Raw genomic sequence first — 26,530 nt, 5'->3', positions numbered from 1 at the left:
TTTCTTGGCATGTCTGGGAACACCTTCTGCAATTGTTATTTCTGGTGACTAATGTTTAGCAGGCTGCTCTGCATTATCTACTAATAAACCTGCTGAAAGTTAAGAATTTCCAAACTAGATAAAGCAGAGATGGATTGCTCTCAACTTACATAGTTATTTCTCATGTATAAATTTCTTAAAATCAGTGTTTCTGTTAATACTGGATTGGGGGCAGGGAAGTTCAGTATCACCAAGTTGATATCTTCTGTTTAAATTACCTGACATGGGCACATTCATTTTATTTGGACTTAATTCTTCAAATCTTGCATGCGTTTTACTACTGTGTGCGGTCTGTTAATATTAACTTTCCTTCTGTAAGGAATCTGATACCCTCGTATTGAACTTCTGTAATACAGCATTAGAGATCTTTTTATAGGAATGGCAAGCCAGCACTTTAAGGTAGAACTCTACACTTATTTTAATTAGGTAATTACTAGTACTGGTTGTGACAAAAATGTAGTAAAGTAATAGGATTTTTTTCTTTGTGTACATCTGATAAGAGACTTGAAAGAGTGAAGTCCACATTAGAAGTTTGGAAGTGGGTATTTAAGTTGTAAAAGCAAAAGTTGGCTTTTGTGCTCAGAAACAACTTTTCTATTAAGAATAGAACTCTGAGATAGATATCAATGTTTTGTTCACTTAAGTTAGTGCTTTCCAGGAGGTCACTGTCTTGGCAGATGATTTAATTAGCTTTCTTCCTCTCTGTTTCACAGTATATTGCATAAAAACACTAGTTTATTTGGAGAGAAGAGAGGAGTTTTTGCATTTAGGTTAATCCAGTAAAGAACATGATGAAAAATAAATGGGGATGCCCAGAACAGCATGGGGTTTCTTAAGCATGTAGAAACTGAGGTGAGTGTTAAGGCAGGGTTTCCTGGTAACATGGCTGGCAGTAAGCCTGGCCAGCTGGAAAACCTTCACGTTGGTATCATATTAGGAGAAAAGATTGCCAAGCACTAAAAGCTTTTTTTTAAGTATTCCTTGATAGGAATTCAACAGGCAGCTGTGTTTTTAAAAAGAATGTTGAAGACAAATTCAAGTAATGCATGAAACTAATGAAGCGTTCTATGTAATGCTTTTCTGTTGAATTTAATTTCTGGTCGTCTTTCCTGTTTTAACAAAACACAAATTTTTGCAAATTTACAAAATCTTAACTTAAGATATGGCTAGGAAATATATGGGCATGGGGGAAAAAATTGTGAAATTGTCTCTCTTGCCTGGTACTTTAGGCCCTGTGAAAGAGGGACCTAGATTATACATAGGACTGTTGGATTCTGCAGGGATGAGTAGAAGAGACTTTTCCGTAGGGTAAATTGTACTGATGTCCGATAAAGTCTGTATAGATCATGCTGTGGTATCAGTCAGTATGCTTTTTTTGGATTTTTTTATTTATAAATCTTTATGAAATGCATGTAGTTACACAGCGTTCACTCAATATGTATTTTTGTTAACCAGAAGCGTTATGCATTTGAACTTCCCTATAGTTATCAAAATTTTGGCTTTATTACAAACATCTGACTTTTCTGGCTTCCCTTTTTATTACTCTTACTGAGAAGATGCTGAGTCTTAAAAAACAAAACAAAAACCCAAGCAACTAAAAATTGCACAGCTTTTGTCTGTCTTCTATAAACAGAAGCGCATCTGGTATGAAACAATTGCCGTGGGTACTTCACTTTACGTGATTTAAACCGTATTTGTTGTGTACTGTTAGAAAACAAGACTATCAACGTGTTGCTAAAGCTTCACTGAGCTGAGCTGGACAAGTACTGAAGAAGAAGTCTAGTTTTGTCAGCTTCCCTCCTCCCCAGATTAATTTACTGAACTTCCTCTATACCAAATTCCTAACTGGAATTGTTTGGAATTCTTGCTGGCAATGTTGGAATACTTCTGTGATTACTGTTTCCCCCCTGAAATACAGCTTGTCTGTATTTCTGTCTGATAGTGTGCCAGAGTCCCACTAGTGTTAAAGTGAGAACATTGATTAATAGGTGGATGGAGTTGGTTTGTCATTTATATTCTTACATGCAGTTTTACTATTATGCAGCATTCATCTAGAAGAGAGAATATTTGTGATGAAAACCTAGTTGCCTTTCTCTAAATAACACTACTGTCCTACACAGTGTTTTCTTTATTAAAACAAAAATGGACTGCATTCTGTTGAGGGGAATAACATCTGATGAGTTCTTTCTTGAGATGCTCGCTTCTCATCTTACCTGTAAAAGGCTCCATTCACATTGAGCAACAGTGCAACGGAGCTGAAGATCATCTCTAACTGAATTAGAGTTAGATAATAATTTCTTGACTCTTTACAATTGAGTTGAGCTTGCCATAGTGCTTGCAGGTTCTGTATAGGCTGGCTGCTGCTGTGTCTTGTCTATGATGCATACTTCTGCTTAAAACAAATGTTGGGAAATGTAGCAGTGTGCTGAGCTAGATGTAACAGTGTGCAGCCATGGGTGCTTTAACAGTCTGAGATTTTAACATTTGTACAGGACTGAACTGTGTTCAGTTACTCTTACTTGAAACTATTTGTTAATACAGTTAAATAATGTGCATTGTTACCACACAGCATTAAGCTTCATTAATACTGGACTTGGATTTAGAAATACAATGTTATATGCAAATTTCTTATGCATTCTGGAGAACAGACATTTTCCACTTCAAGTTCTTTGAGTAATTTTGTTTGTAAAATAAAAATTGCTTAGGTACTGCATGTATCATGAGAAAGGAAATTGACTTGCTGTCTTTTTTGCCTTATCAGGGTGGAAGAAGGAATCCGTCTACAGCATCCACTACTAGTTTTTCATCTGGCATCTGACCCTGCTAGAAGGCCATCATGCAGCAGCCTCCACAGACTGTTCCAGCAGGAGCAGCAGCTCCACCTCCTGCAGGCATTGCTCGGAATGCATACTGGAGAAACAGCTCGCTCAGTAAGCGAGCAAATGCAACAGCTGCCCCGGTGCAGCCTGTGACAGACCCTTTTGCATTTGGCAGACAAACTCCACAGGGTTCCCCTTTAGATAATCCATCCAAGGGCAATGCATTGGTTATGCAAAGCTCTTCCCCAGCGGTGTTTCCACAGCCAGCTGTTATGCATACTTCACCGTCACGTGCAGGGGACAGTCCTCATGGACTGCATACGTCTTTATCAGCTCCTGTATCTCAGCCAGGAATAAATACCAGTACATTTTCTAATGTTCCAGTTCCTTCACTGTCTCCAGGTTATGTTATAAATAGTACTGCAGAAGTGAATCCGAATGCAGACCTTGGACTCCGTGGGCCTGCAGTACCATTGCATTATAATACAGGAGCAGCAGTTGAAAATTCTTTCAGTGCGCATCCTGGAATGGTGTCTGCATCAAACAAACCTGGAGGTAGACAAGATGTTAGTAGAGATCCAAATGATGTTTCTTCAGGACCCACTGCAACAACACTCTTCCCTCCACCTCCTCAGCAGCCTGTGTCTCAGTGGAGGCCTGTTCAAGGTAACCTGCAGTCTCCAGTTCGAAATTTTGTGCCCTATCCTGAGCCATCTTCTCAGCTTGACGTTCATAACATTTCTCAGTCTTCTGTTAGTTCTTCTCATCCTCCTCCACAGGCAAATTTACAGCAGGGTCCTGTACACCAAGGTATTCCACAAAATATCATGCAAGCGCCTTTAGCTGTTGGTTGTGAAAAGAATGGGAAAAATGGCTCTGCAAATAGCAGTCATCATGTGAACAGCATCCAGCCTGGAAATGTGTTTAGGCAGAATACAGAAATGCCTAATACTTGGTTAAATCAGCCATACCAGGAACAGTTTTACTCACAGCCACCATTGCAAGACTCCAGTTTCGTCGTTCCCACAGCTCAGGAAAATAACCCCAAAAAACAGTCTCCAGAGATGTCTGAAACATCAAATAGACCTATTCCCACAGATAGAGATTCAGGAACTCTCTCCATGTTTTTCAAAGGGGATGAGACAGAAAATGAAGAAATACTGTCATCTGAAAAAAATTACATAGTTGAGAAAACAGAGTTTGATGCTTATCAGCCAAATTCAGCATCCTCGTATCACCAGCCAGTGCATCCTCAGCGAGTTGCAGCTAATGTTCTCTCTCAGGCACAGTTTGGTACAGGTTCAGCCAATGAGATGGTACAAAAAGGAATGGACGTCCAGTACTTTCCTAAAATTGTAAGTCAGCAGGAGCCACAGGCTGCTAAGCACTCTATGTTTGTTAGTGATGACAAGGCACATATAGGTGACACGTCTGGGAATGGTGGGTCACAGTATGAAAATGTTGAGAACCTGGAGTGCATTCAAAATCAAGAAGTTCTGCCGAGTGAACCACAGAACATCAACGCTTCATCCCCTGCTGCTGGTCCTGATTTGTACAGATATGGATCCTTTCCAGGTCAGATGCTTCCAAAGAATGCTCTTGTGAGCCATGCCGAAGGAGGACCAAATTTGGAGGCACCTGATTCATTACCTCATCCCGTCCGACCAGATAGTGTGTCTTCAAACTATAGCAACATTAGCCATAGGAGCGCTTCTAGCTCAGCAAGACCTCAAGAGCAAGTTGGTACGTTTATTCAGCAAGAAAGTGGGAAGCCTGAAGAAGAATCTTCTGCTAGCTTCTTTAAACAGATTGACTCCTCTCCTTTGGGGGGCGATTCAAGTGAGCTAAACCTGGGCAAGAACTACCATGGTAATCTGTCCCAACCTCCAACTCCAAGTCCTCCTAAGCCCACAGGAGTATTTCAGACAAGTGCAAATAGTTCTTTTGAACCTGTGAGGTCCCATGGAGTTGGTATAAAACCTGCAGAGATTGACCAAGCAAAGATGGTGGTTGAATTAAGAGAGAACCACTCAAACCAAAAGAATATCAAGAATACAACTGTACCGGCTGCTTCTCCAGGCAATCTTGAACAGCCGCCAGATAATCTGGAAACTATTTTCATGCCTCAGGTACACCCACTGCCTCTTGCAGTAACTGGTGAAGCTGGAAATATGTTGCACTCTGGACCTCTTATGGAAAACATACAATCAGTATCTGAGAGAAGGTCCTCAACAAGAGCTCAGGGAGCAGTTAAGAAGTGTGATAGCCCAGCAACAACTCTGTGGGCTCATAATGAGTTACCTAATTTTGGGGGAAATGTTCTTCTGGCTCCTGCTGCTCCTGCAGTGTATGTACCTGCCAAACAAACTGTAGAAGTCATTCAGCCACCAGAAGAAGGCCTGTCTAATCAGCAGCCAAGTAAACCAGGGACTATTGCTGTGCATCTTTCCCAAGATGGAAATATATCTTCTGAAAATCTTGAGAATCCTCCCAAAATGGGAGAAGAGGAGGCACTTCAGTCTCAGGCAAGTTCTGGTTATGCAAGTTTGTTGTCTTCTCCACCTACAGAGTCTTTGCAAAATCAGCCTATCCTGATTGCTCAGCCTAATCAAAGCTATAACTTGGCTCAGCCAATTAATTTTTCTATTTCTCTGTCTAATCAGCTAAGCAGCAATGAAAACAATCAGCCAATGAAGGACTCTGGGGTTGGGGACAAGCCTGCAATGGGTCCCCATACTTCACATGCTGGTGGGATCATTTCTGGGGAAAACATGCCATTACCTGTGATGCAAGTTGGATCTCTGTTAGTTAATGCACTTCCAAATACTAATCTGTTAAAACATAATTCATTACAAAGCCCTGTTAATTCCTCTGATACTGCTTCTAATCAGCCTGCAAACTTGCTTATGAAAACTCCGCTTAATTTGGCCCCAGAAGGGCAAAAGAATGTTAATATGGAAAGTTTTGTGCCTGAATTTGCTAGCAAGCCAGGGTCTAACTCATCCGTTTCTCCTGGGATGAATCTCCCCAGTGGAAGTGCAAGTGCACTGGTACCCCCTGTTAATTCTGTAGTACAGGCTAATAATTCTACAAATCATTCAAATAGCAAAGAAGAAGCTGCTGGAGTGCTTGACTTTACAGTATCACGGATGTTGGAGAAAAGCAGCGCAAGTAATTCTGTACAGGTGCATAATCAGTCACTTTCTGGTGGTCCAGTATATCCTCAACAGTCAGCTGGTAGTGCTGGTCAGGTGGGTCCTGAGGTGCATGACGAACAACATTTCTATCAACAGGTGACAAAAGATGTACAGCATCAGGCTGTCTCAGACAGGGCTGTACAGGGAGCATTGCCACCTCAACCACAAATGCAAGCAGCTCAAATGCAGCAACCAACATCATCTGGGCAGTCCTCAGTTCCTTCAAACTACCAGATTGCCACAGGGACTAAAGCCATGCAGGCATCACAGCAGCATGAGAAGCAGGTGCTGAGTAACCATCCTCCACCTGTGGGTCCCCAAGAGGCAAGTTCAGTGCAGTTGACAGCAAGGTATGATCAGACGAGTCCTGATAAGCAACCAGTGTCTGGACAGCCATCGGGTGCTTCAACTTCCACAGCCCCTTCTACTGCCACCAGTCAGTCAGTCACGCCAAATGTGCAACAAGACCTGCAGCGTCCGTCCTTGCCTCAGACTCCTCAGGATGCCTTTGGTCCACCCCAGAACCCTTACTACTACTATCGACATCCTTATGATGCTTACCAGCCTCCATATCCGCCACCTTATCCTCCTGCAGACCCCAGAACAGCAGCGCATCTTTATTACATGGTAAGTTTTTATTTTCCCCTTCCTCTACCCTCAGAATGTGTTAGTAATTTTCATCTTTGAATTAGGAGTTTAAACAGTTGTCATGATCAACGTTCATTATAGCATTCATGTTAAGTATTTAATTGTAGGGAAAATCCAGATAGGAGTAACAAAACTTACAAAGATTATTAAAGCTTAAAGTAGCTGCTGATACCAGTTCCAGTTGGCAGAGGTATCAGCTGATAGGAATTTATTTGCTTCTTTGGAAAAAGTTGGCAGTTACAACTGTTTTAGCTGTCCAGGTCTTCAAATTTGGTTCCCATCTGCTGCCTGAATTATTGACAGTTCAGCAGAGTGGCCAGAATAGTGGTTGAACTGCCCTTAGTCCAGATGTAATCTTTTTTCTTAAGTTTAGGATATTAATGGACTTGAATATAACTTGCCATAACAGATATTGAAAGCTGTACCGTAGTCTATTGATCTGTATCTCTCCAGGTATCACAGTTGTGCGTATGGTGATTTGTTTGGTTTTAAAGGTTTATTCTTAGAGGTGGGAAGCCTCTTACCTTACATGTCAATCTCTTTTCTAGGAGGATAGCTACGGACAGTATGACCCACGGTACAGACACTATGATAGCACCGGCACTGCTTATATGGAGCCTGGGAGCTATCGGTATTCTGAGCCTGAACGTCCTAGTTCCAGAGCTAGTCACTGCTCTGACAGGCCTTCTTCTAGGTATGCAATTCCTAAATTGAGTAAAGATCTGGTACATCCCGAAACAATGAGTGTAATGATGCCTGTTGAAGTTTTATAGCATAAGCTGCAGTGAGGAAGTTCAAAAACTCATTGTGTGCTGCCATAGGAACAGATGGTATCAAATGTAATGTCTGAAAAGGATACGATTCCGCAGTCTTTTCTGTTAACAAAGCTTTATTACTCCTTTCATTCAGTTCTCTGGGTGGTTGTTGGCATTTCTGCCAGGCAGGATGTCACTGCGATGGAGTCGGTGCTGAGGTTAGCTCTTTTTGACGTGTGCTGTGAAAGAGCAGGCCGTGGGTTTGTTAATCAATAGTAGTTTCGTTTCTGTCTAGCACTGAAGCAGTGGCCCCTAGTTCTCTTAATTAATGGCGCTTTTGCACATTGGTCGGGGATTTGGCTTGCAAGCGTAGCAATACGTGTGGCCTATTGATAGACGATGTTTCAGATGTTCAGAAGGCAGAGATGGTGAATCAAGTGAGCACGTCCTTGTTCTGTGTCAGTAATCATCTGTCTGATGATTACTTCAGCTGTGTGGATAAGCTTTCTCGCAAAACTCCAAAACTGTGATCTGTGGTGCTATGTGGGCACATTTCACCTGCTGACTTCACGACAGGTTTTGATGCAGGTAGCACATGATTAGGAAAACTTGAAAGCCTTGGTCTTTCTGATTATATGAAATAAAAAAATTTGAGAGAGGGGAAACAATGTGTTCAGGTGCTACTTGCAAATATTAAATAAAAAGCAGAAATGAAATCTCTATTATCTCTCAAGCAAGAAGCAGCAAATTACCTTCCAGGGATGACTGCTTTTTGATGGTTATTGCATAAGTGATTTGTTTGAACTTCAAATTAATGACAAAAGGTTACTGTTGCATTATCTGCTGGGTGGGTTTGCAGGTTTCTGAGAGAGAATAACAAGTTATCTGTCTGGAAATGATGAAAGCCTTTGCAGTATTTGTCTGGTTTTGTTGGTAGTTCGCTCGTGGAGCAGTCTTCAAATTAAAAACATAACATTTTGCTTACCACCTCTAGAAGATTATAGGAGGTGTATATTGGCCTGGAGGAGTACAAAGCAATGGCTGTAGGTGCATGTGATAACTTTTATCATCATCTTAAATGAATCTAAGTGCACTGTGAGATCTTGTGATGAGATAACAACCTCTAGTAGCACTTCTTGGTGTGTACTCTTCTTAGGTACTATTTTCATAAGAGGTTGAAATTCCTATAGGTGGCATTGGGCAGATCAAAACCTGTTACGAGTAGCTGTGGCAGTGCAGTTGGATGTAGGCTGAGGTACGGTACTGCAGGGCAGCAGAGCATGAGAGTAGCAAAGTCAGTGCGATAGCATGTCTGAAATTCCCTCAATGTACCAGTGTTGATGATGCAGCTTTGTAAACTCTGTTTGGGGAGGGGAATATTTTTGTGAAGGAGACTGAGAAGACTGGTTGGGTGGATAAACCTGATCTGATAAGATCAAATCTCCTCCTCTGCAGAGGTAGGTGCTGTGTTAGCAAACTTCCCGCACGTTCCAGGGAGGAGCATCGCTTGACTTGCTTGGCCACTTTGGAGTTTGCATGATCAGTTGTAGAGGAACATGAAAGTTCCCATTATTCCACATTAGCATTAAATGTCTTTACCTCCTGTGCGTGTATGTATACATATGTGTGTTTGTGAGTTTTATACACATGTGTAGATATAAACACATGTATATACATATATGTGTACATACATATATGTAGACACTACATTTTTCATCTAGCATTCATCTTCTAGCTTTTTTTCAGAAATTGAGGGATGGTGTCCTAAAAATGGCATATAATAAAGGTTCATGATTTCTTCAAGTAACGGCCAGATCTTTCTTTTTCCATCAAAAGTATTCTAATTATCTTTTGTATATATATGCACTGACTCTTACTTTGATGTGTTGGTTTTAGTTAGGTTCTCTTGCTTGTTCTGTTCATTTGGACAATCAGTATTCTAACACGGGGTCTGTAAATGAGTTTTTTCTTCTATTCCGGCTTCTCTATTTATTTGCTGTAATGAAAAACAAGCCTTTCCTACATGCTGCTGTCCATCCAAGCCTGTTGAGAAGGCTAATAACCTAGAAGATGCCTCAAATTAGTTGAGTAGTGATGTGCTGTGTTACAATTGCATCTCAATGCTATTTCATTTATTCACTGAAGTATTAAATGTAAGGATGTGCTAACACTCAAAACATTGCTGCATCTACTGAAAAACTGATATTGAGAAACAGCCTGAGTGCAGAAAGGAAAAAAAAAAAAAAAAGCATTGAGATTAGGGTAGTGCTGGCCCTACAATGTTAGTATTCTGTGCGCTTGCCAGCAACATGCTGGCATTAGCTCCAAGTTGAACAAGGTGATACAGTATTGAGTTCTTTGGCCAGGTGCCCAAAGAAAGGTGTAGTGCACTTTGGTTTTGTTTCTTTTCTGGCTGTATTTAACACTGGTGACAGACGCCGTAATGGCAGCCCTGGAGGCTGAAACATTCTGTTCAGAACTAACTAGGAGAGTGCTAGTTCATGTCCTGACCCGTTTTCATGACCTCTTCTCCAGACCATAGTCCTCTTTTCATCACCATAAGATGTATAACAAAACACCATTAAAGTAGAGGGAGCAATTATTTCATTACTTGTTAAGTTACTGACTTCTCAGTTGAGACAGCTCAAAGGATGCTAATTATAGCAGTAGTTTTTGTGATAAATCGTCTATAAGTAATTAAGCTTATCACCGATGCAGTTTACAAAAATCACTAAATTGTTGTAAAGTAAGGGCTGTCAGCTTTCTATGGCACACAGCAACTTAATGATACATTGGTTTGTAGAGTCTTAATTTTACAATTCCTTGATTTCCTGTAAATGCATTATTTTAAATATGAAACTCTACCTTGTGGCATATCGTTCTTCATATCTCGTGCTGACTTTAGAAGAGGTCAAAGGAGGAATAATAACTATACCTGCATGCTTTCTTTCAGGCAAGGGTATACTGAAGATTATTATACAAAAAGTGGATGGAGTGATTATTATCCAGGCTATTACCCAAACTCATATGATTATGGAGGTAAGGTGTCAAAACAAACTCTTGAGTTTTTCTGTAGAAAATTGCAGGTTTAAACAAAGATTTATGTGGAAGAGAAACTTCAAGATCAGAGAATTACTATATTTTTCCATATTAATAACACTGATATCCTTTCCACAACCAGCAAGAATAAAGTTATACTTGATGAAAATTGATCTTTGGGCCTACTTCAGTTCTTAATACCATGCCATCCTTCCTGTATGTTTTTTATTCAGTAGAAGTAGTAAATAGAAAAGAAACTGGTTTTTTTCCTCACTCCCAGCCTTCAATTTGCCTTTCCATTGTGAAAGCACACCTTTGTAAGTCTACAGAATAGTTTTCTTCAATGTGTTGCGAGCCTGTCAGTCACTGGGATGTATCCTTGGTGGGTAACATGCAGACAGGCTTCTAAAGTAAATTTTAGGTGGGTGTAAACAGAAATTGACTCAGGACTAGAATTTGGTTTTGTCCATAATTATCTGAATGCTCACAGAGACGTACTGGCGGTGGTAATCTGAAGATAATTGCTTGTATAGTTCCTGGTGGGATTTTAAGCAACATCTGTCCACATCCTGAGACATCTAGCATGATGCTCTGAAGACTGATCACAAAGATTCTGTTAATATTTATTATTATCATGTTGTGATCAAGTTTTAAAGTTGTTAGAAAAGATCTGTCTGTCTGATAGTAAACACTATCCCTTTAAGAGTATCTAGCTAACTATAATACTCTGAAAGGTGTGAAAGTGATTTGGTTTTTGTTTGTTTTTTTTAAAGTCAAAATAAGTAGATGTATTTATGTAGTTTTAAGTACATTTTTTTTTTTTGCTATATGCTTCAGGACCAAATCAGCCTGTAATTAAAAAGAAAGGAGTAGAAAAAGGTTATAGATAACGGCTTCCAATACCTACACCATTTCTTTTTATTTTCCAAAGATCCAAGTCGCTGGGAACGTTACTCATCAGCATATGACCCCAGATACAGAGATCCTAGAAGTTATGATCAGAGGTATTGGTATGATGGTGAACACAACCCTTACCAGAAGAGAGAAGCATATCCATATGGCAACAGGTTTGTCCATTCGACCCGTGTCCTCTCAGTGCTCTTTCCAGATCTAGGCCAGCATGGGGCCTGGATGCTGGTGACTATCAGAGAATGGGTGTGTGTCTGAGTGAAGGTGGAGAATCTGGTATTGGTTTCTACAGGGCTGAGCCCCCCATAGCCAGAAAATCAAGTTATGGCAGTGAGTGTTAAGACAAAGGCTGAAGCTTTGCTTGTGCACTAACAGAAATACTATTTGCCTGAAGATCTGCCCCAAAGCCTTCAAAATTTATGAACTGTTGTGGTAGTTGTATCAGGCATCAGAATTTCAGGGTGTCCTGCAGCTTTCTAAGTAAAATCCTCTCAATATTCTTTAGGAAAGCAGATGCATCCTGTAACAGACCATTAAAATGCACGATTACACATGGATGTTGCTGGTCCTTTCTGTGGCTTTAACATAGGCCATTGAGGAAAAACAGATGAGCTGTCACGTCACCCTTAAGAAAAGGATTTAGGCAGTATGACTTGTTTTCAAATCAGGTGAACATCCTGTGGTTTTTCCTGGAACAGACAGAGTAAGATGTTGGTTTTGATCTTGAATACTCTGGATGAACTTCTTGAAGAAATGTCTGTTTGTTTACTGTAATAAAAACCTCAACCTAGGAAATAATCCAAAAGCCATTCTGAAGTTAGGTGCAGTCTTTTTCTTGACAGGTATGCAGTGAAGTCACTTCCCTCAAGGATATGGGTGGCTTTGTTCATTTTTGCTTGTATGTTTCTTCTTCAGACATGACCGATACGAAGATAACTGGAGATATGATCCTCGTTTTACTGGAAGTTTTGATGATGAATCTGAACCCCATAGAGATCCTTATGGTGATGAATTTGATAGACGCAGTGTCCACAGTGAACATTCTGGTCATAGTCTCCGTAGCTCCCGCAGTGTTCACAGTCACCAAAGTAGTTTCAGCTCTCGCTCTCAACAAGTGAGTTTCAAATGGTCACATCAAGGATTCTTTCAGCTGAGTTGGGTCTTTATGTTGGGGTGGGTGAAATATGGAAATATTTCTGGGTTTAGCTTGGGGAATACGTATTTTGAAAACTTCTATTCTGTAAGTTAAGGCTGTTTTGTAATATAGTTTTGAACTTAATATTTATCACAGTTGTTGAGAACTTTAACCAAAATCATCACTCAGCTGTGCAAGTTGCCAGACACACAGAAATGGAAAATTTCCTCTACTGAATCCATTTGCTGTTTGTGAGAACTTTGCCCTTATTGTGCTTCGCTGTATTTGATAATGTGTCTGGCTTTCAGTGCTAGGTCATTTTTCTCATCACAAGCATGAATGCTATTACTGAACTTGGGATCTCTTAAAAGACTAACTCCATATTTGTATGATGCTATTTTGATTTTAAAAGCAAAACATGAATCTAACTGACTAGTCATCTACTTATGCCATAAGTACAAATACCTGAAAAACACAGAATATTTGGGTAATTTTTGAGGTACAGTCTTTGCTAGTGGAATGTGTCATTTTAGCTGCAGTCTCACGTGTTGGTTCATCATGTTTCTTGGAAGTTTAGGTGGTTTTCCGGTCTGAACTCCCAATTCGTTTAGGAATATTGCAAGTAGTATTGGAGATCATTTAGGCATTAATCTTTAGGCACCTGAAATCATTTAGGCATTCATCAGGTTTAATCAGTTGAGATTTTCTGTCAAAGCATTACAGCAGAGGTGAGCGCTGGTTCTGATCCATAGTTGCAGGTACAGCAACACTTGAACCTGTAACTCATTTTATAATGTTATTCTTCACACAAGCATATAGACGTTCTGTCATGAGAGAACTGAACATATTTGGATGTGAACAGATCAAATGGTAGTAAAAACACTGAGGGAGAACATTAAAATATATTAATTATCTTCTGTAGCCTATTGCTGCAGGTGCCTTGCAGGGTAGCTTTCTCAAATGCAATGATGCAGTAAGCCTGGTTTACAAGCAGCATAAAGAATCAAAGCTGGGGGTAATGCTTACTGTCTTGAGTCATGCTTGCAGTCTTGCTTTGTGTAACTTCATGCTCTCTGCTAACAATTACTAATATGATCTATTTAGAGCCAGCTGTATAGAAGTAATCATGATCTAACGGCTAATGTGTATGAAACTACTGCGCAGGCAGTGTCGCTCCACGCAGATTATCCATATGGCGGATATGCTCCTAACTTTGATGGACAACAGCCTTTTACAGATTATGGCTACCCGACTGAAACTGGATGGTCAGCTGTAGAACAAGGTATTGGCACCACTGGGGAAGGAGGAGGGAAGGCGCTTGTGATTGTGAGGTTGTCTACCAGTAGTAGTTTGCACTTCTGTTAGTATTTGTAGTATATGGGATGCCTTTCATGTATTCATTGAGCCTCTTGAAAGGAAAAAAAAATAGGCTGTTTTACAGTGTATGTACACACAAAGTTTTGTTTCCTTTTCAAGGATAACTTGCTTACTGAAAACTGGGTATATCACAGAACAGTAGTAGCTAGGGAGTGTTTGCTATTAAATACTGCATACTTACATTTCTAAATGTCTTTTTGGATAGATTTTAACTGCACTGCTTGTGCTTCGTGGGGAATGGTTAAAGTTTAACTTAAACTTCAGATTTTTCCATAAATTTTTCTTACCCTTTTGGTGTGGAACAAAACACTGTTTCTCTGGAAAAGCTTTTCCAGAGTATGTTGAAGTATATCATTAGCTCTTTGAAGATGCGTCATATATTTGTACAGAGATCACAGAAATGTGTCCAATACAAACAATCCAAACCCCCACATTGAAAAAATGAGTGGATTTTGAAGTTCTATAGTCTAGTTTTGTTCTTGTTGTTGCAAATCTTCAGAAGATCTTTGGGACTATAATGGAACTGATTAATTGTTGCTTATAAAGTTTAGCTAAATTGAATGGCAGGGTTTTCTCCACTAGTACTGCGGGATTACTGAATTGGATAAATACATCAGCAAGTTTATTTAGTTGCAAGACAGGCTGCTTGTTCTTATTTTATCTTTTCTTCCCATTTCAGCACCTTTAAGGCCCTCAACGCCTGAGAAATTTTCAGTGCCTCATATCTGTGCTAGGTTTGGTCCTGGGGGCTTCTTAATAAAAGTGCTGCCAAACCTGCCTTCAGAAGGACAGCCAGCTCTGGTTGAAATACACAGTATGGAGGTAAAGTTTGAAAGAAAAGGAGTAGGTAGAATTACAGGCCCTTCTTTTGGAAGGGGAGTAGAGAACTTGGATGTATATCTTCCTAGGTTTGGGGTTTTTTTAGTATGTCAATGCATATATCTTTATCTGTAAGTACAACAGTAACTTTAAAAATTCTTTTCCTCTGAGAGGTGATGTAGTCATGACCAGATCATCCAGCTCCTTCTAATTTTGTTCAGGTAAAATCCTTAAATCCTAGAACAGCTGAAATTGTGTTGGTTTGTTTCTAATGTATTGCCATTCATAGAGACAACATTGTCCTTGTACATTCTCTGCAGGGCTAAGAACTGCTTGCCGTCTAGGTGGACTGGGGATTAAATGTCATGGAGATATTTTCGTTCTTCTTGTGCTTCTACAAAGAAATGCAGTACTCTAGTAATGGAAAATACATGGAAGGACAGGCTTACATGATGAGAGTAGAATTCATTGGTAAAATGTCACTAGAAGAAAGTAGAATTGTATGCAAGTACTAGAACAGCATTGGGGAAGTTACTAAGGAGACATGAGGCAGATTTTTCTATTATGCTACAGAATGCCTTCGCATGTGAAGTAATTTTGTCACTTCTTATCCTTGTGCAGATTGCAAGTCACTGTGTGTATTTAGTTTAAGAGCGATAGGCTTAATTACACTAGAGGCTATGTTTAAGTCTGGGGGTTTTATTATTAAAAAGCATAATTCATAGTTATAAGAGTTTCTTATGGTTTATATTTGTGTTTTAGACTATGTTACAACATTCTCCAGAGCAAGAAGAGATGAGAGCATTTCCTGGTCCTCTTGCTAAGTATGTTCTTACAGATTTCAAAAATAACTTTCATGCATTCAGTTTCATTTCTTCATCAAACTCTTACTTGTCTGCAAATTATGGGATTTAAACTGACTCAAAATATTTATGGCTTTTCACCTGCTTTAAATAATACGTGAGCTTTAGATGTATTCCTCATACTAATGACAATAATAATCTGCATGTTTACATTTATCTCACTAAAAACGTCTTAATTTTTTTTATTTCAGGGATGACACCCATAAAGTGGATGTTATTAATTTTGCACAAAATAAAGCTACACAGTGCTTTAAGAATGAAAATTTAATCGACAAAGAATCTGCAAGTCTGCTTTGGGACTTCATTGTACTGTTGTGCAGGCAGAATGGGGTACGTCTCACTGCTTGAGTTTTTGTCTATCCTAAAATATTTTAGACACAAAATGGTATTTATGTAAAAGACAGTAATGTGCTTGTAGTGGCTTATCTTGGAATAGTCCACGGATTCACAGAACAGGTAAACTGGTTACCTGTCCTCAGATGCTCAGAGGTGCTGATATTCATAGGTTGTATTGAAGCGACAAATAAAATGAAGGCAATGTTGAAATAACAGATTTTTATTTTTTCTCTCCACCTCTGTAGACTGTTGTGGGAACAGACCTGGCTGAACTTTTGCTCCGAGATCATAAAACGGTGTGGCTTCCTGGGAAGTCCCCTAATGAAGCAAATCTGATTGATTTCACTAATGAGGCTTTGGAACAAGTGGAAGAGGAATCTGGCGAAGCCCAGCTCTCATTTCTCACTGACAGTCTTGTAACTGCAATTGACAGTCTTGAGAAAGAGACAGAGAGATTCAGAGAGTTGCTGCTTTATGGCCGCAAGAAGGTGAATGCTTATACTGTTGTTCTAAATACTACAGGTGTTCTTATTTTGTTTACTTATTTTTCACAAATCTTAAGGCTCTACACAGCAGTTAAAATCATTTTTGCAACTTGCAGTGCCTGTAATACTTCATGGCACTCCACTGTACGGAAAAATTTGTGCCCTACAGGTGATAATATAAAACAAAATTGTGGTCATGTGTTTAGTATTTGATCTAAACAATCATTTTTTCATTCAGTCGCGAAGTACCACTGTAAAACAGTCACTGTTTATCTGAGTAGTATGTTAAGCTATCCCCAGGAAACTAATTTCTGTATTAATTAGGATGCTTTGGAGTCTGCCATGAAGCATGGTTTATGGGGTCATGCTCTGCTACTTGCCAGCAAAATGGACAACAGAACACATGCAAGAGTTATGACCAGGTACTGATTTGCTTGTTGCTTAGTACATACAATGTGACTGTCTATTCTGCTAATGAGGTAGGGACTTGGTGCTCAGAAATCTTAACGTCAAAATCAGGAGTTATCCTTAGCAGCTCATGCAAGAATTATGCTTTAATTTCACCTGTATGTTCAGTTGTCATCTGTTACTCTTTTTTTCTGGGGTTTTCCGGCTGCAAACTTAAACCTGAGAGGCTTTTCTATGCCACTTGTTCCATTTAAGGGGCATTTGAACAGTGTCATCCTTGGGTTTGTTTGAAAGGCGCTGTTAGTCAGGCTTTGAAAACACTGCAGAAAACCATCTGTCGGCTTGGTTAAAGCCAAGAAACTCTGTGGTACCCTTCGTGGTACCCTTCGTGGTACCCTTCGTGGTACCCTTCGTGGTACCCTTCGTGGTACCCTTCGTGGTACCCTTCGTGGTACCCTTCGTGGTACCCTTCGTGGTACCCTTCGTGGTACCCTTCGTGGTACCCTTCATTCTCCTTGCCTGAACGAAGCAGATGTGTTCATGCGTGCTTTGTCTATAGACGGGGAAAACTTTCTCTCAGCTTCCCTGAGCTACTGAAACCATGTACTGAGTCTAGTCAGCTGGCATGGGGGGAACCCTGAGGTTTTTCCCAGCTTGGACTGACCTGTGTCAGAGTAGCAGATCCAGTTAATGTTTTGCTTTTGAACATTATCCACTGGACAATTGCTTATTCAGTGTAGTATTTTCAAATAGCATTTCCTTCTCTTCAACTAAGCTAGATTAACTGCCGCTGACTGTTCAAGTATATTTTAACTGCTTACCCCATGTTTGTGTTTTGTTTTTCTGTATAATGTCTCTGTAGATTTGCCAACAGTCTCCCAATTAATGACCCTCTGCAGACTGTTTACCAGCTCATGTCTGGAAGGATGCCAGCTGCATCCACGGTAAGATTCAAGTGTGAGCTGCGCTTGAGACATAACTGCAGTGAGCAGTGTAGTTCACAATAGCAGTCTTTCCATGTGCTTTTCCTAGAATGTCAGATAAGTTTTGGTCCTTTTTAGGTTGAAACACTTACCCATGCAGAGCTCCAGTCACTGATTTGACTAAGTAATTCTTCTAATTTTAGTGCTGTGGAGATGAGAAATGGGGAGACTGGAGGCCTCATCTAGCAATGGTGTTATCCAACTTGACCAATAATGTGGACTTGGAATCCAGGACCATTGCTACCATGGGAGACACTCTTGGTAACTCTTGGGGAATAAACAGGGTGATGACTGAAGGAGAAGCTTTCTGAAAGCTTTAATTACTCAGCTTATTTTTTTGAAAACAAGCAATTGCTGTGTAAAATGTAAAGAGGAATAGTTTTATATGGCTGTGTCTCTATTGTGAAGGTATTTGAATTCAAAGCCAAAACAATATGGGACACTGAATTACAACGTGCCACTGCAAGGAAATATCCAGAGTTCTATTGCTTATTTCTCCACAGCTTCCAAAGGCCTGCTGGATGCTGCTCATTTTTGTTACCTTATGGCCCAAGTTGGTTTTGGAGTTTACACAAGGAAGACAACAAAGCTTGTCCTAATTGGATCAAATCACAGGTCTGGCTTTCCTTTTCTTTTTTTTAAACACAACTTTTAAGATGCAAAAATGAAAGCTTAGTGGCTTGAGAGACTGAATTGCACTGCTTCCCTTATCATCACTAGCCGCAGCTGGTTTTGAGATAACTGTTTGATGACCTGTCCTTGTTTGAGGAGTAGGAGTTATTGATACTGTGTCTAACAGACCTATGGTTTTGGCTATATTTCTGATTTACAGATCTATATTGTCAGCGTGTGTAATCTCAATGTTAAATAGTATTTTTCCTCTCCTATTCCTGAATAGCTTGCCATTCTTGAAGTTTGCCACCAATGAAGCCATTCAAAGAACAGAAGCCTATGAATATGCACAGTCACTAGGAACTCAGCCTGGCTGCTTGCCCAATTTCCAGGTGAAGAGCTGTTTCATCTTTTCTTATTTTGGCAAGGTTTATGCAAGGTTTTCATCTCTGGTGCTGTATTCAGCATAGCAAACACTTTACCCATTGTAACACGAAATATTCATGGATAACATAGGACAAGATAGGTTTTCTACTGTTGTCAATTAAATCTCCTTTTTGCGTTTTTCATCTATGCATTCTGAACTTCTGAATTTTAAATTTTGTTGTTATTTTAACTCTGTATTCCAAAAGAAAAATGCAGAATTTGTTAGCAGTAGCTGTAGACAAACAGATAACTTCCATTGGATAAGAGAATTGAATGCTTTTTCCCTAACCTTTTTTTTTCCTGACTAGTATAGATGTGATAATGGGATATCTGAAATAAGAGACTGCCTTTCATTTGATACTTTTAGGAATGTTCTGTTCATTTGGTTTATTTCACCTGTTTGCGTTCCATAGGTTTTCAAATTCATCTATGCTTGCCGACTAGCTGAAATGGGGCTTGCTGCTCAGGCTTTCCATTATTGTGAAGTGATTTCCAGAACTGTCCTTAAAGATCCACATTACTATTCACCTGTACTTATTGGCCAGCTAATCCAGGTAACGTAAGGAAGAATAAAGTGTGTGTGGCTTTGTATTGTAGGTGGTAAGCTGTGGCTAATGTTGCCTTTTGTTGGATGGTTAAAATTTACAATGATTTCTTTCTCCAGATGTCATCACAGCTACGCCTGTTTGACCCACAGATAAAAGAAAAACCAGAACAGGAATCTTTTATTGAACCTTCATGGTTAGTAAGGCTTCGACATGTGGATGGACAGATCAAGGTACAGAATGTACTTTTTAACGTGAAGTATTCTCTTTTAAGGATTAGTGTAAATCCCATTTTTAAAGTGGTTTCGTTTATACTGCTAATTACAGAAACATAAAGAGTGACCTTATGATAAATTCATGTCGTAAAGTGCGAATGTTATGATTTAAACCAAGTGGATTTACCACACTTTAGTGCCCTAAGATTCAATACAGAATAGTTATAGGAGATCAGGCTTTTCTTAGTACTGTAATGCAAGGAGAATTGCAAGACTTGTTAGGTTGCAATAACTCCTGCTGTAAGCAGAGGATCTTGCTTGCCAGAAAAAAACAGTTGTGTGTGAATTAGTGTAGCTGGATTATAACAGAGTGGAAATAATTGCCATTTATTTAAAGAGATCTGTTAGAAATTTGAACCTTGAGCTAATTAACTAAGATTCCAATTTAAAAAAAAAAAAGTTTTGGTTGAACTTGGCCCGCAAATGTTTGACAACTCTTTTGACTAAACACAAAAAAATTGTGTGCTGTTTTTACCGTTAAGATTTCCTTTGCTATATATTCCCTTGGTTATGAACTTAATGTCTGGTACAGTTAATAAGTTCTTGCTTTTTTGTGCAGGAGGGTGCAATAGCTTATAACACAGACAGATCCACCCCACCACCGTATGCATGTAGTACACCAAGCTCTGAATTAGACCATGCTAGTCAATGTGATGGAGCAGGAGTTGGCCGTGACGTGGGTCCAGGTGCTGAAAATGCATTGTTAGCATCCTTATTACCCAATATGGCTCAACAGATGCAAAGTGTGCAGCTGATGCCTTCAGGTTAGTGTTTCATATCCTTCTTCGTGACAGAGAGAAAATAAACATTTCAGGTTTCTGGTATAAGAAACCACTTAAGAGGGTGGTAGAAACAGTGAGATTTTACTTACGCGTTGTATCATTTTATTCATAGGGTAAAAGGTTCATACACTAGAATCTCTTGTTTAGTTATAACTTGATTTTTTTGGTTGTTTTTTTTTGTCCTGTGCTGCAGTACCTCAGGCTGTCCTTGATCGGTCAGCTGCTATGATTCCTCCTGGTGACCAGGAAGCTGTCCGAAGTGTCCCTTTCTATTCAGTACCTTCTCAGCCTATTGGTCCAGGACCTGGCTTTGCACCTGCAGGATTTTCAAATCCGTATGGAACTGAACCATCACCAGTGTATTTAGGGTCAGCACTACCACCAGGAGGGCCACCACAAGAAACTGAACCACGGTCAGAAGAGCCGACAAACCTGGAAACAGGTCTGGGATCTTAGTAAATAGCTTTCCTTTCTTAAAAAGGGAATGAAGTATTTTTGGGAACAATGCAAAATGTCTCAATATTTAGAAAGTAGTAAGTCAAGGGTAATGAAAATTAAAACCACCACGTAATGGTACAGAAACATCTATGGAAAGTTACAGTGTTCATCCTGCCTGTGGTGTTTGGGGGCTCTCTTTTTTTGTTGTTGTTATGTTCCTCTCGCTAACATAATCGAATTATTTTATTTTTTTTTTTTTTAAGGAATGCAGAGAATTGCCCCAGAGACTCCTTCACAAAACTCCTTCCCTGAACAGAGAGAGGAGGATTTCTATGGCAGAATGGCTAGCATGGTATTTTTATTTCATACATCTCCACAGCAAGTGTCAGCTGCATTGCAAATCTTTGCAAGCACAATAGTGTACTGGAATAAATAATGAAGAACTAGTAGAAATTTTTACCCGTAATTTTCTTCTCTAAGAAGAATTAATTTTTTTTAGAAAGCGTGTGGAGGGGGGGATACCAGCTGTTGTCTGAAGAGTTTAATTTATCTTTATCTTCCCTGCCTTCCTCTCCCATCTCCCAGAATGATTCTTCATAGCCAGAAGAGCTTATAGCATACATCAGCAAGTGAGGCAAGCAGGCCCTAAAGAACAGTTCTGTGACTGAGTTCTAAAAGCGGAGCATTGACTACCGCTTGGTCATGACTGGAAACGTGGAAGGTGTTTATTAAAATCCAAAACCCCTTTTTAAAATATATAGTATTTTCAGTGTTTAAATATTACTGGACTTGGAAGTTAGTTTAGTCTCCTGAAGTGACAATTGTTTGAAAGAATTAATATAAACATTTTTAATAGCGATATATGTGGCAACTGATAAAGGATGGGGAGATTTTTTAACTAGAAATTGACCATACTGATAGACAGTGTATTTTTTTTTTATGCTTGAGATGCTATACGAACATTAGAAGAACGACCTAATGTTGGAGGGGGGGGAAAAAATGCAGCAACCACTTCTTGGTGCAGCATTTTTACATCTTTCCTCTTATGGGCTCGTTAGCCTGCACAGCAGTGCCCTGTTTTAATGCTTTTTAATGGACCAGTTACATGATAGCGCAATTACTTGGCCAGACTTCAGCTCTTTTTCTGCACCTCCTACATGTTGGAGGAGATAGAAGTACCCAAATAACCGTCTTGAATATCTTGAATTGTGTGGGAATTTTTGATAAAAAGTGGATGTCGTGTCAGATGTTTAGCTGCTTGCTTATTAAGCATGTCCTGGCTTTGTATCTAACCAGGCACCAGGACGAAGATCCAGATCTGCATCTCAGTCTTCAGCACATATGGTATGCCACGAGCAGGCTGTTTTGTTTGCTAAATTTTCATTCTTTGTTTATTTTTATGTGCTTTTGTATCTCTTACTATTCCTAACTTCTCAAAGAAGGATTTTGTTTAGCAAGATGAAATGTAATCCATCACTCCGGCAGTGACAACTTTGTACTTTCCTGTCTGTTCGTAATACAGGGCTATGGACGAAGATCACGAACGACTTCAGAGTCCTCTGCTCATTCTGTGGGACGCGAGAGATCCAACTCTGCAGCAAAACAGCCCTCTCCTTCTCCCTCTGTTCCTGTAGGGAAAGAGACTAAAAAAGAAATAAAAAAGGAGCCAGCACCTAAAAAGGTAAATTTTATGAGAAAAGTAGCTATAGCTAGAGGAGATTTGTTAGTATACATGGTAACTCCTGGTCCAGCGTACTGATTTAAGAGGTCCTGACTAAACTCTTTCTATTTATTGGGTGTAACTCTGGGCTCAGAGTTTAAGTCTCTAACAGAAACTGAATTGTTGCATGCATGTTTCTTTTAATCTGTCTGTAAAGACAGTGTTGAGAGAACTAACTGAATAGATTAATTTATTTTTAGACTGGTGCAAACTGGTTTCGCTGGCTGATGGGAAAAGGAAAGAATGAAGCTCACCTTCCAGATGACAAGAACAAATCAGTAAGGCCCCTAAATCACAAAAACCTTTATACGTTTTAAAGTGTTCAAAATGTTCATCTGTCATCCAGGAAAACATTGTTTTTACAAGTAAACAAACGTGTGTAAAAGTTTTAAGATTATGCTTATTCCAAGACTGGCTTCTCAAAAAGAAAAAAAACGCTACTTTTTTTTGTTGATGTGTTTTTGGGGTTTTTTTTTTCCTTAACAGCTGTGTTTGAACTCCTAATCTTTGACTGTGATTTCCTTGTAGATTGTTTGGGATGAACAGAAGCAACGCTGGGTTAATCTGGATGAACCAGAAGAAGAGGTAAAAGTCTGAGGACTCATTATTTCCCTAAGTGGAAAACTGAAATCTGTGCTGACACACAATTTTCTTTATTCTGTTATTGGCTTTTAAGAGCTGCCTTTTACTGAATTTGGATTAAGATGTGCAACATCTTGACACTAATTAAACAGGTTACATGTTCTTACAGTCTTGCATCTTTCTGGAACTATTTGTATCTGTAATTGCTGGCATGGATCCAGTAATTGCGATTGAATTTACAAGGGAATTTGCTGTAAACCTAGTCCAGTGTATCTCTTTATAGAGGTTGGCATCATGTAGACAATTTTTTGTAATTGATTTGCTGCAAGCAGAATATAGGGGGGGAAAAAAGTGGTAAGAGTCAATTCAATAGTTTTCAAAATGTAATGCGTCATATAGCAAAGAAAATCACGCCTCCTGTCCATCCTTGTCATTTAAGGATCTGTCTTAAAACACAAACAAATGGTAAGAACCACTGTTAGAAATGTTTCCTTTTAGAGTGAGCATAGATGGGTTATAGAAATGCCTTGACGTTAGTTATCATATGGAATATTGGTCCATATTACAAGATATGCGTCCGTATACCCAATTTTATGTGTTCTATAATAGGTAAGGAAAGTAAGTTAGATGGGTACTTGGTTTAAAACTCTCAGTCAGTGATGTGATTGGATATTTTCTTTTTGTTCTCCCTGCAGAGTAAGCCTCCACCGCCACCTCCAACAGGATTTCCTAAAGTTCCTCAGACTGCACCACCTGGAGCTGGAGGCCCACCTGGTGCCCCTGTCAACATGTTCTCCAGAAGAGCAGGTAACAGACAACATTGACGCTTGAAGTATGGAATACTTCAGATTTTCTCTTGCATAAAATGTGAAGGTAGAAGTTCTGGCTTCTCTGGGGTTGTTTGGGAACAGTTGGCAGCTCAGTGATATCATGGAGCTGTGGCTATTGCTGGCCTTGCTTGTGCTGAACTTCTGCACTGTTGATTGCTGTCACAACTGTATCGTGACTTGTGTATTGTTTGTATCCCTGGAGCATTATTTTCTGATTCGGAAAGATGGCTTAACCTCTTGACTGTTCAAAATAGACATGGGGATGACTAACACAAGGCTTATTTCTGTTACTTCTGTATTTTTCTGTTTTAGCTGGAAGCAGAGCCCGTTATGTTGATGTCCTGAATCCAGGTGGAACCAAGTCAAGCGGTGCTGCTCCTGCACCATCAGACCTATTTGCCCCTTTGGCACCAATGCCAATTCCTGCTAATGTATTTGTTCCAAACTCAGGTGCGTCACGAGTGGATAAAATTGTAAGGAGGTTGTATGATTATTTATGGTTATACGGTCATCTGCCACTTTTGCCAGTGTGTGTTTTATGTAGCCTTTAATGAATGTTTAAGAATGTTCATTCTCATTAACTGCAATTTGGTTTAGAAGTAGAATTAGTCTGGGAACTGCAGTAAAACAAATGGGTTAGTAAAGCTCAGCTCTGCGTGCTGCAAACAAAGGTCTTACCTGCACACTTCCTTACCATCTTCCCCCCCACACCCCGCTGTCGCTGCTTGCTGTGTTGCACCAAGATTATCTGTATGAACTGTATGCACTCCTGCTCTTGCAGACTTCTAACAAGACTTGGGGCATCTAGAGACGTTGACATTGCCCTTTTTAAATTACCTTTTTCCTGGGAGAAGATTGGTATTGTAGAAAAACTGTTCTGCTGACGTCCCTGCTTCTCACTCTGTGAAATCAAATATCCTGGTATGGTGTGTTGGCTAAATCCCATTTCCTTTGCAGTTCCAGGGGAACCCCAGCCAATGGAAGGGAGCGGTGCAGCAGAGCACGCACCAGCTGCAAATCAGACCAATACAGATCCTGCTGCAGCTGTTGAACCAGAGGTGGGTTAGAAAGAATGTCTTTTTTATATATATATATTTATATATATATAAAAATTCAAACTTCTTATTAAAAAAAATCCCCATGATTCTGAATAGTAGTTTCATAGCCATGATACGTACAAATCATGTTGTTGTAGGAATTACGTTTGTGTATAACACTTTAGTTAAAGAACTGGAGAAGGGAAATGCAAGTGAAAATGGAAGTGGGAAGCCCGTGAGAAGTTGCATTTCCTAATTTGGCAAGGCTGCAGGCCTATGGGTGCAGTATGTGTCAGGAAAGGGACCAAGAACATAGTAAGAGCCGTACACTGCATGTTTCACCTGACTTGATTTATTGCAACATCTTGCTTCAGTGGGATCAATATAGCAGAAATGTGAAATAGCATCATAATAGCGAAGATAAACAAAAGTGTATTGTTTCTTCTTAGTATTTAAACCCTACGATCCTTCCTCCTGGATCTGGACTTCCTAACACTGATGGCTCCCAATCAGGCGAGGTAAGGCTTGATGCAAAGTAGTTATCTAATGACTTTTGCAAGATATTTTAACCATTAATTTGTAGTGGGCCATCTAAAACAAGAAGTAACTGATTTCAGTTGCTGATGACTAGCCAAGATGGAATCGTATGACTGCCTCCAGAATTGTACAAAAAAGACCTTAAGCCCACACAAGAAGTTCAGGCTCCGTGTCCTACATTCTGTGATGTGATCTCCTTTTTCTATATAAGTAGACTTTTCACAAGCCTTTTTCAGAGTGAAATGTCAGTAGCAGTTTGAGGATCTCTTGTTGCCTCCATGCATGCATATAATTTCACTAATATTAAGTGCAAGACACAAGAAGAATAGATTGCTGTGTGCCAGGCAGAGTAACGTTACCTTTGTTCCTACTAAATGTTTTCTATACCTACATAATTTTGTGCTTTAAGAAGTCCTTTTGATTTAAACTAACTTCTGGCTTTACATTTTATTTTGTTTTAACTTGAAGTTGGTTTAACCTTTGGCAGTGAGACTTTTAAAATTAAATAAAACAACTGAAAGCTTGGGGCAGTGACATGCATGACGACTTTTTTTATTTGTGTTTTTTTTTGTATTTGTGTGTTCTTGCTGTTTTGTAGCTTTCGCGCTCTAGTTCAATGAGTTCATTATCACGTGAAGTAAGCCAGCATTTTAATCAGGTACATGTGGCTGGCCATTCTCATTTATGTTAACTTATTTACTTTTCCCTTCCTTTATTTTGCATTTGCTCAAGTACTTACTAATGCTGCTTTTAGTCATTTTCCCCTCTTCTCATTTCACATAAATAACGTTAAAAGTAACTAATGATGTAGTGTTCCTTTTAACACCCGAACAGGGTCTTCAGAGTTTTTTTTGTATTTATGAGAATGCATGTAATCCAGGCATGCTTTTTGTTTATGTTCATGTTCCGAAGAGATTCACTTGATAATTTTGAT

General features: G+C 39.5%; 1 protein-coding gene across 5 annotated transcripts in view; it reads left to right on the top strand.

Moving 5' to 3' along the window:
• Positions 1-26,530, top strand: part of SEC16A (SEC16 homolog A, endoplasmic reticulum export factor) — a 30,698-nt gene that overhangs the window by 1,537 nt on the left and 2,631 nt on the right. Inside the window, exons 2-31 of one of the 5 annotated variants that reach the window (XM_063352869.1) lie at positions 2,801-5,383; positions 6,152-6,682; positions 7,252-7,397; positions 10,412-10,497; positions 11,429-11,564; positions 12,322-12,520; positions 13,646-13,823; positions 14,598-14,740; positions 15,500-15,561; positions 15,792-15,930; positions 16,182-16,424; positions 16,746-16,843; positions 17,692-17,773; positions 17,956-18,073; positions 18,316-18,427; positions 18,711-18,816; positions 19,264-19,404; positions 19,515-19,628; positions 20,230-20,434; positions 20,646-20,894; positions 21,154-21,242; positions 22,187-22,234; positions 22,413-22,571; positions 22,811-22,888; positions 23,139-23,195; positions 23,888-23,999; positions 24,335-24,472; positions 24,980-25,080; positions 25,509-25,577; positions 26,195-26,254. In XM_063352869.1, coding sequence (XP_063208939.1) covers positions 2,876-5,383; positions 6,152-6,682; positions 7,252-7,397; positions 10,412-10,497; positions 11,429-11,564; positions 12,322-12,520; positions 13,646-13,823; positions 14,598-14,740; positions 15,500-15,561; positions 15,792-15,930; positions 16,182-16,424; positions 16,746-16,843; positions 17,692-17,773; positions 17,956-18,073; positions 18,316-18,427; positions 18,711-18,816; positions 19,264-19,404; positions 19,515-19,628; positions 20,230-20,434; positions 20,646-20,894; positions 21,154-21,242; positions 22,187-22,234; positions 22,413-22,571; positions 22,811-22,888; positions 23,139-23,195; positions 23,888-23,999; positions 24,335-24,472; positions 24,980-25,080; positions 25,509-25,577; positions 26,195-26,254 — 6,507 coding nt within the window. In that variant the 5' untranslated portion in view covers positions 2,801-2,875. Of the gene's footprint in view, positions 1-2,800; positions 6,683-7,251; positions 7,398-10,411; positions 10,498-11,428; positions 11,565-12,321; positions 12,521-13,645; positions 13,824-14,597; positions 14,741-15,499; positions 15,562-15,791; positions 15,931-16,181; positions 16,425-16,745; positions 16,844-17,691; positions 17,774-17,955; positions 18,074-18,315; positions 18,428-18,710; positions 18,817-19,263; positions 19,405-19,514; positions 19,629-20,229; positions 20,435-20,645; positions 20,895-21,153; positions 21,243-22,186; positions 22,235-22,412; positions 22,572-22,810; positions 22,889-23,138; positions 23,196-23,887; positions 24,000-24,334; positions 24,473-24,979; positions 25,081-25,508; positions 25,578-26,194; positions 26,255-26,530 lie in introns of all 5 variants that reach the window. The other 4 variants (XM_063352868.1, XM_063352865.1, XM_063352866.1 and 1 more) reach the window with 4 other exon arrangements.

This window comes from Chroicocephalus ridibundus, chromosome 15, assembly GCF_963924245.1.
Source record: "Chroicocephalus ridibundus chromosome 15, bChrRid1.1, whole genome shotgun sequence".
NCBI classification, from domain to species: domain Eukaryota; kingdom Metazoa; phylum Chordata; class Aves; order Charadriiformes; family Laridae; genus Chroicocephalus; species Chroicocephalus ridibundus.
Note: the sequence above shows the minus strand (reverse complement) of the source record. Positions and strands in the feature narration are given on the sequence as shown.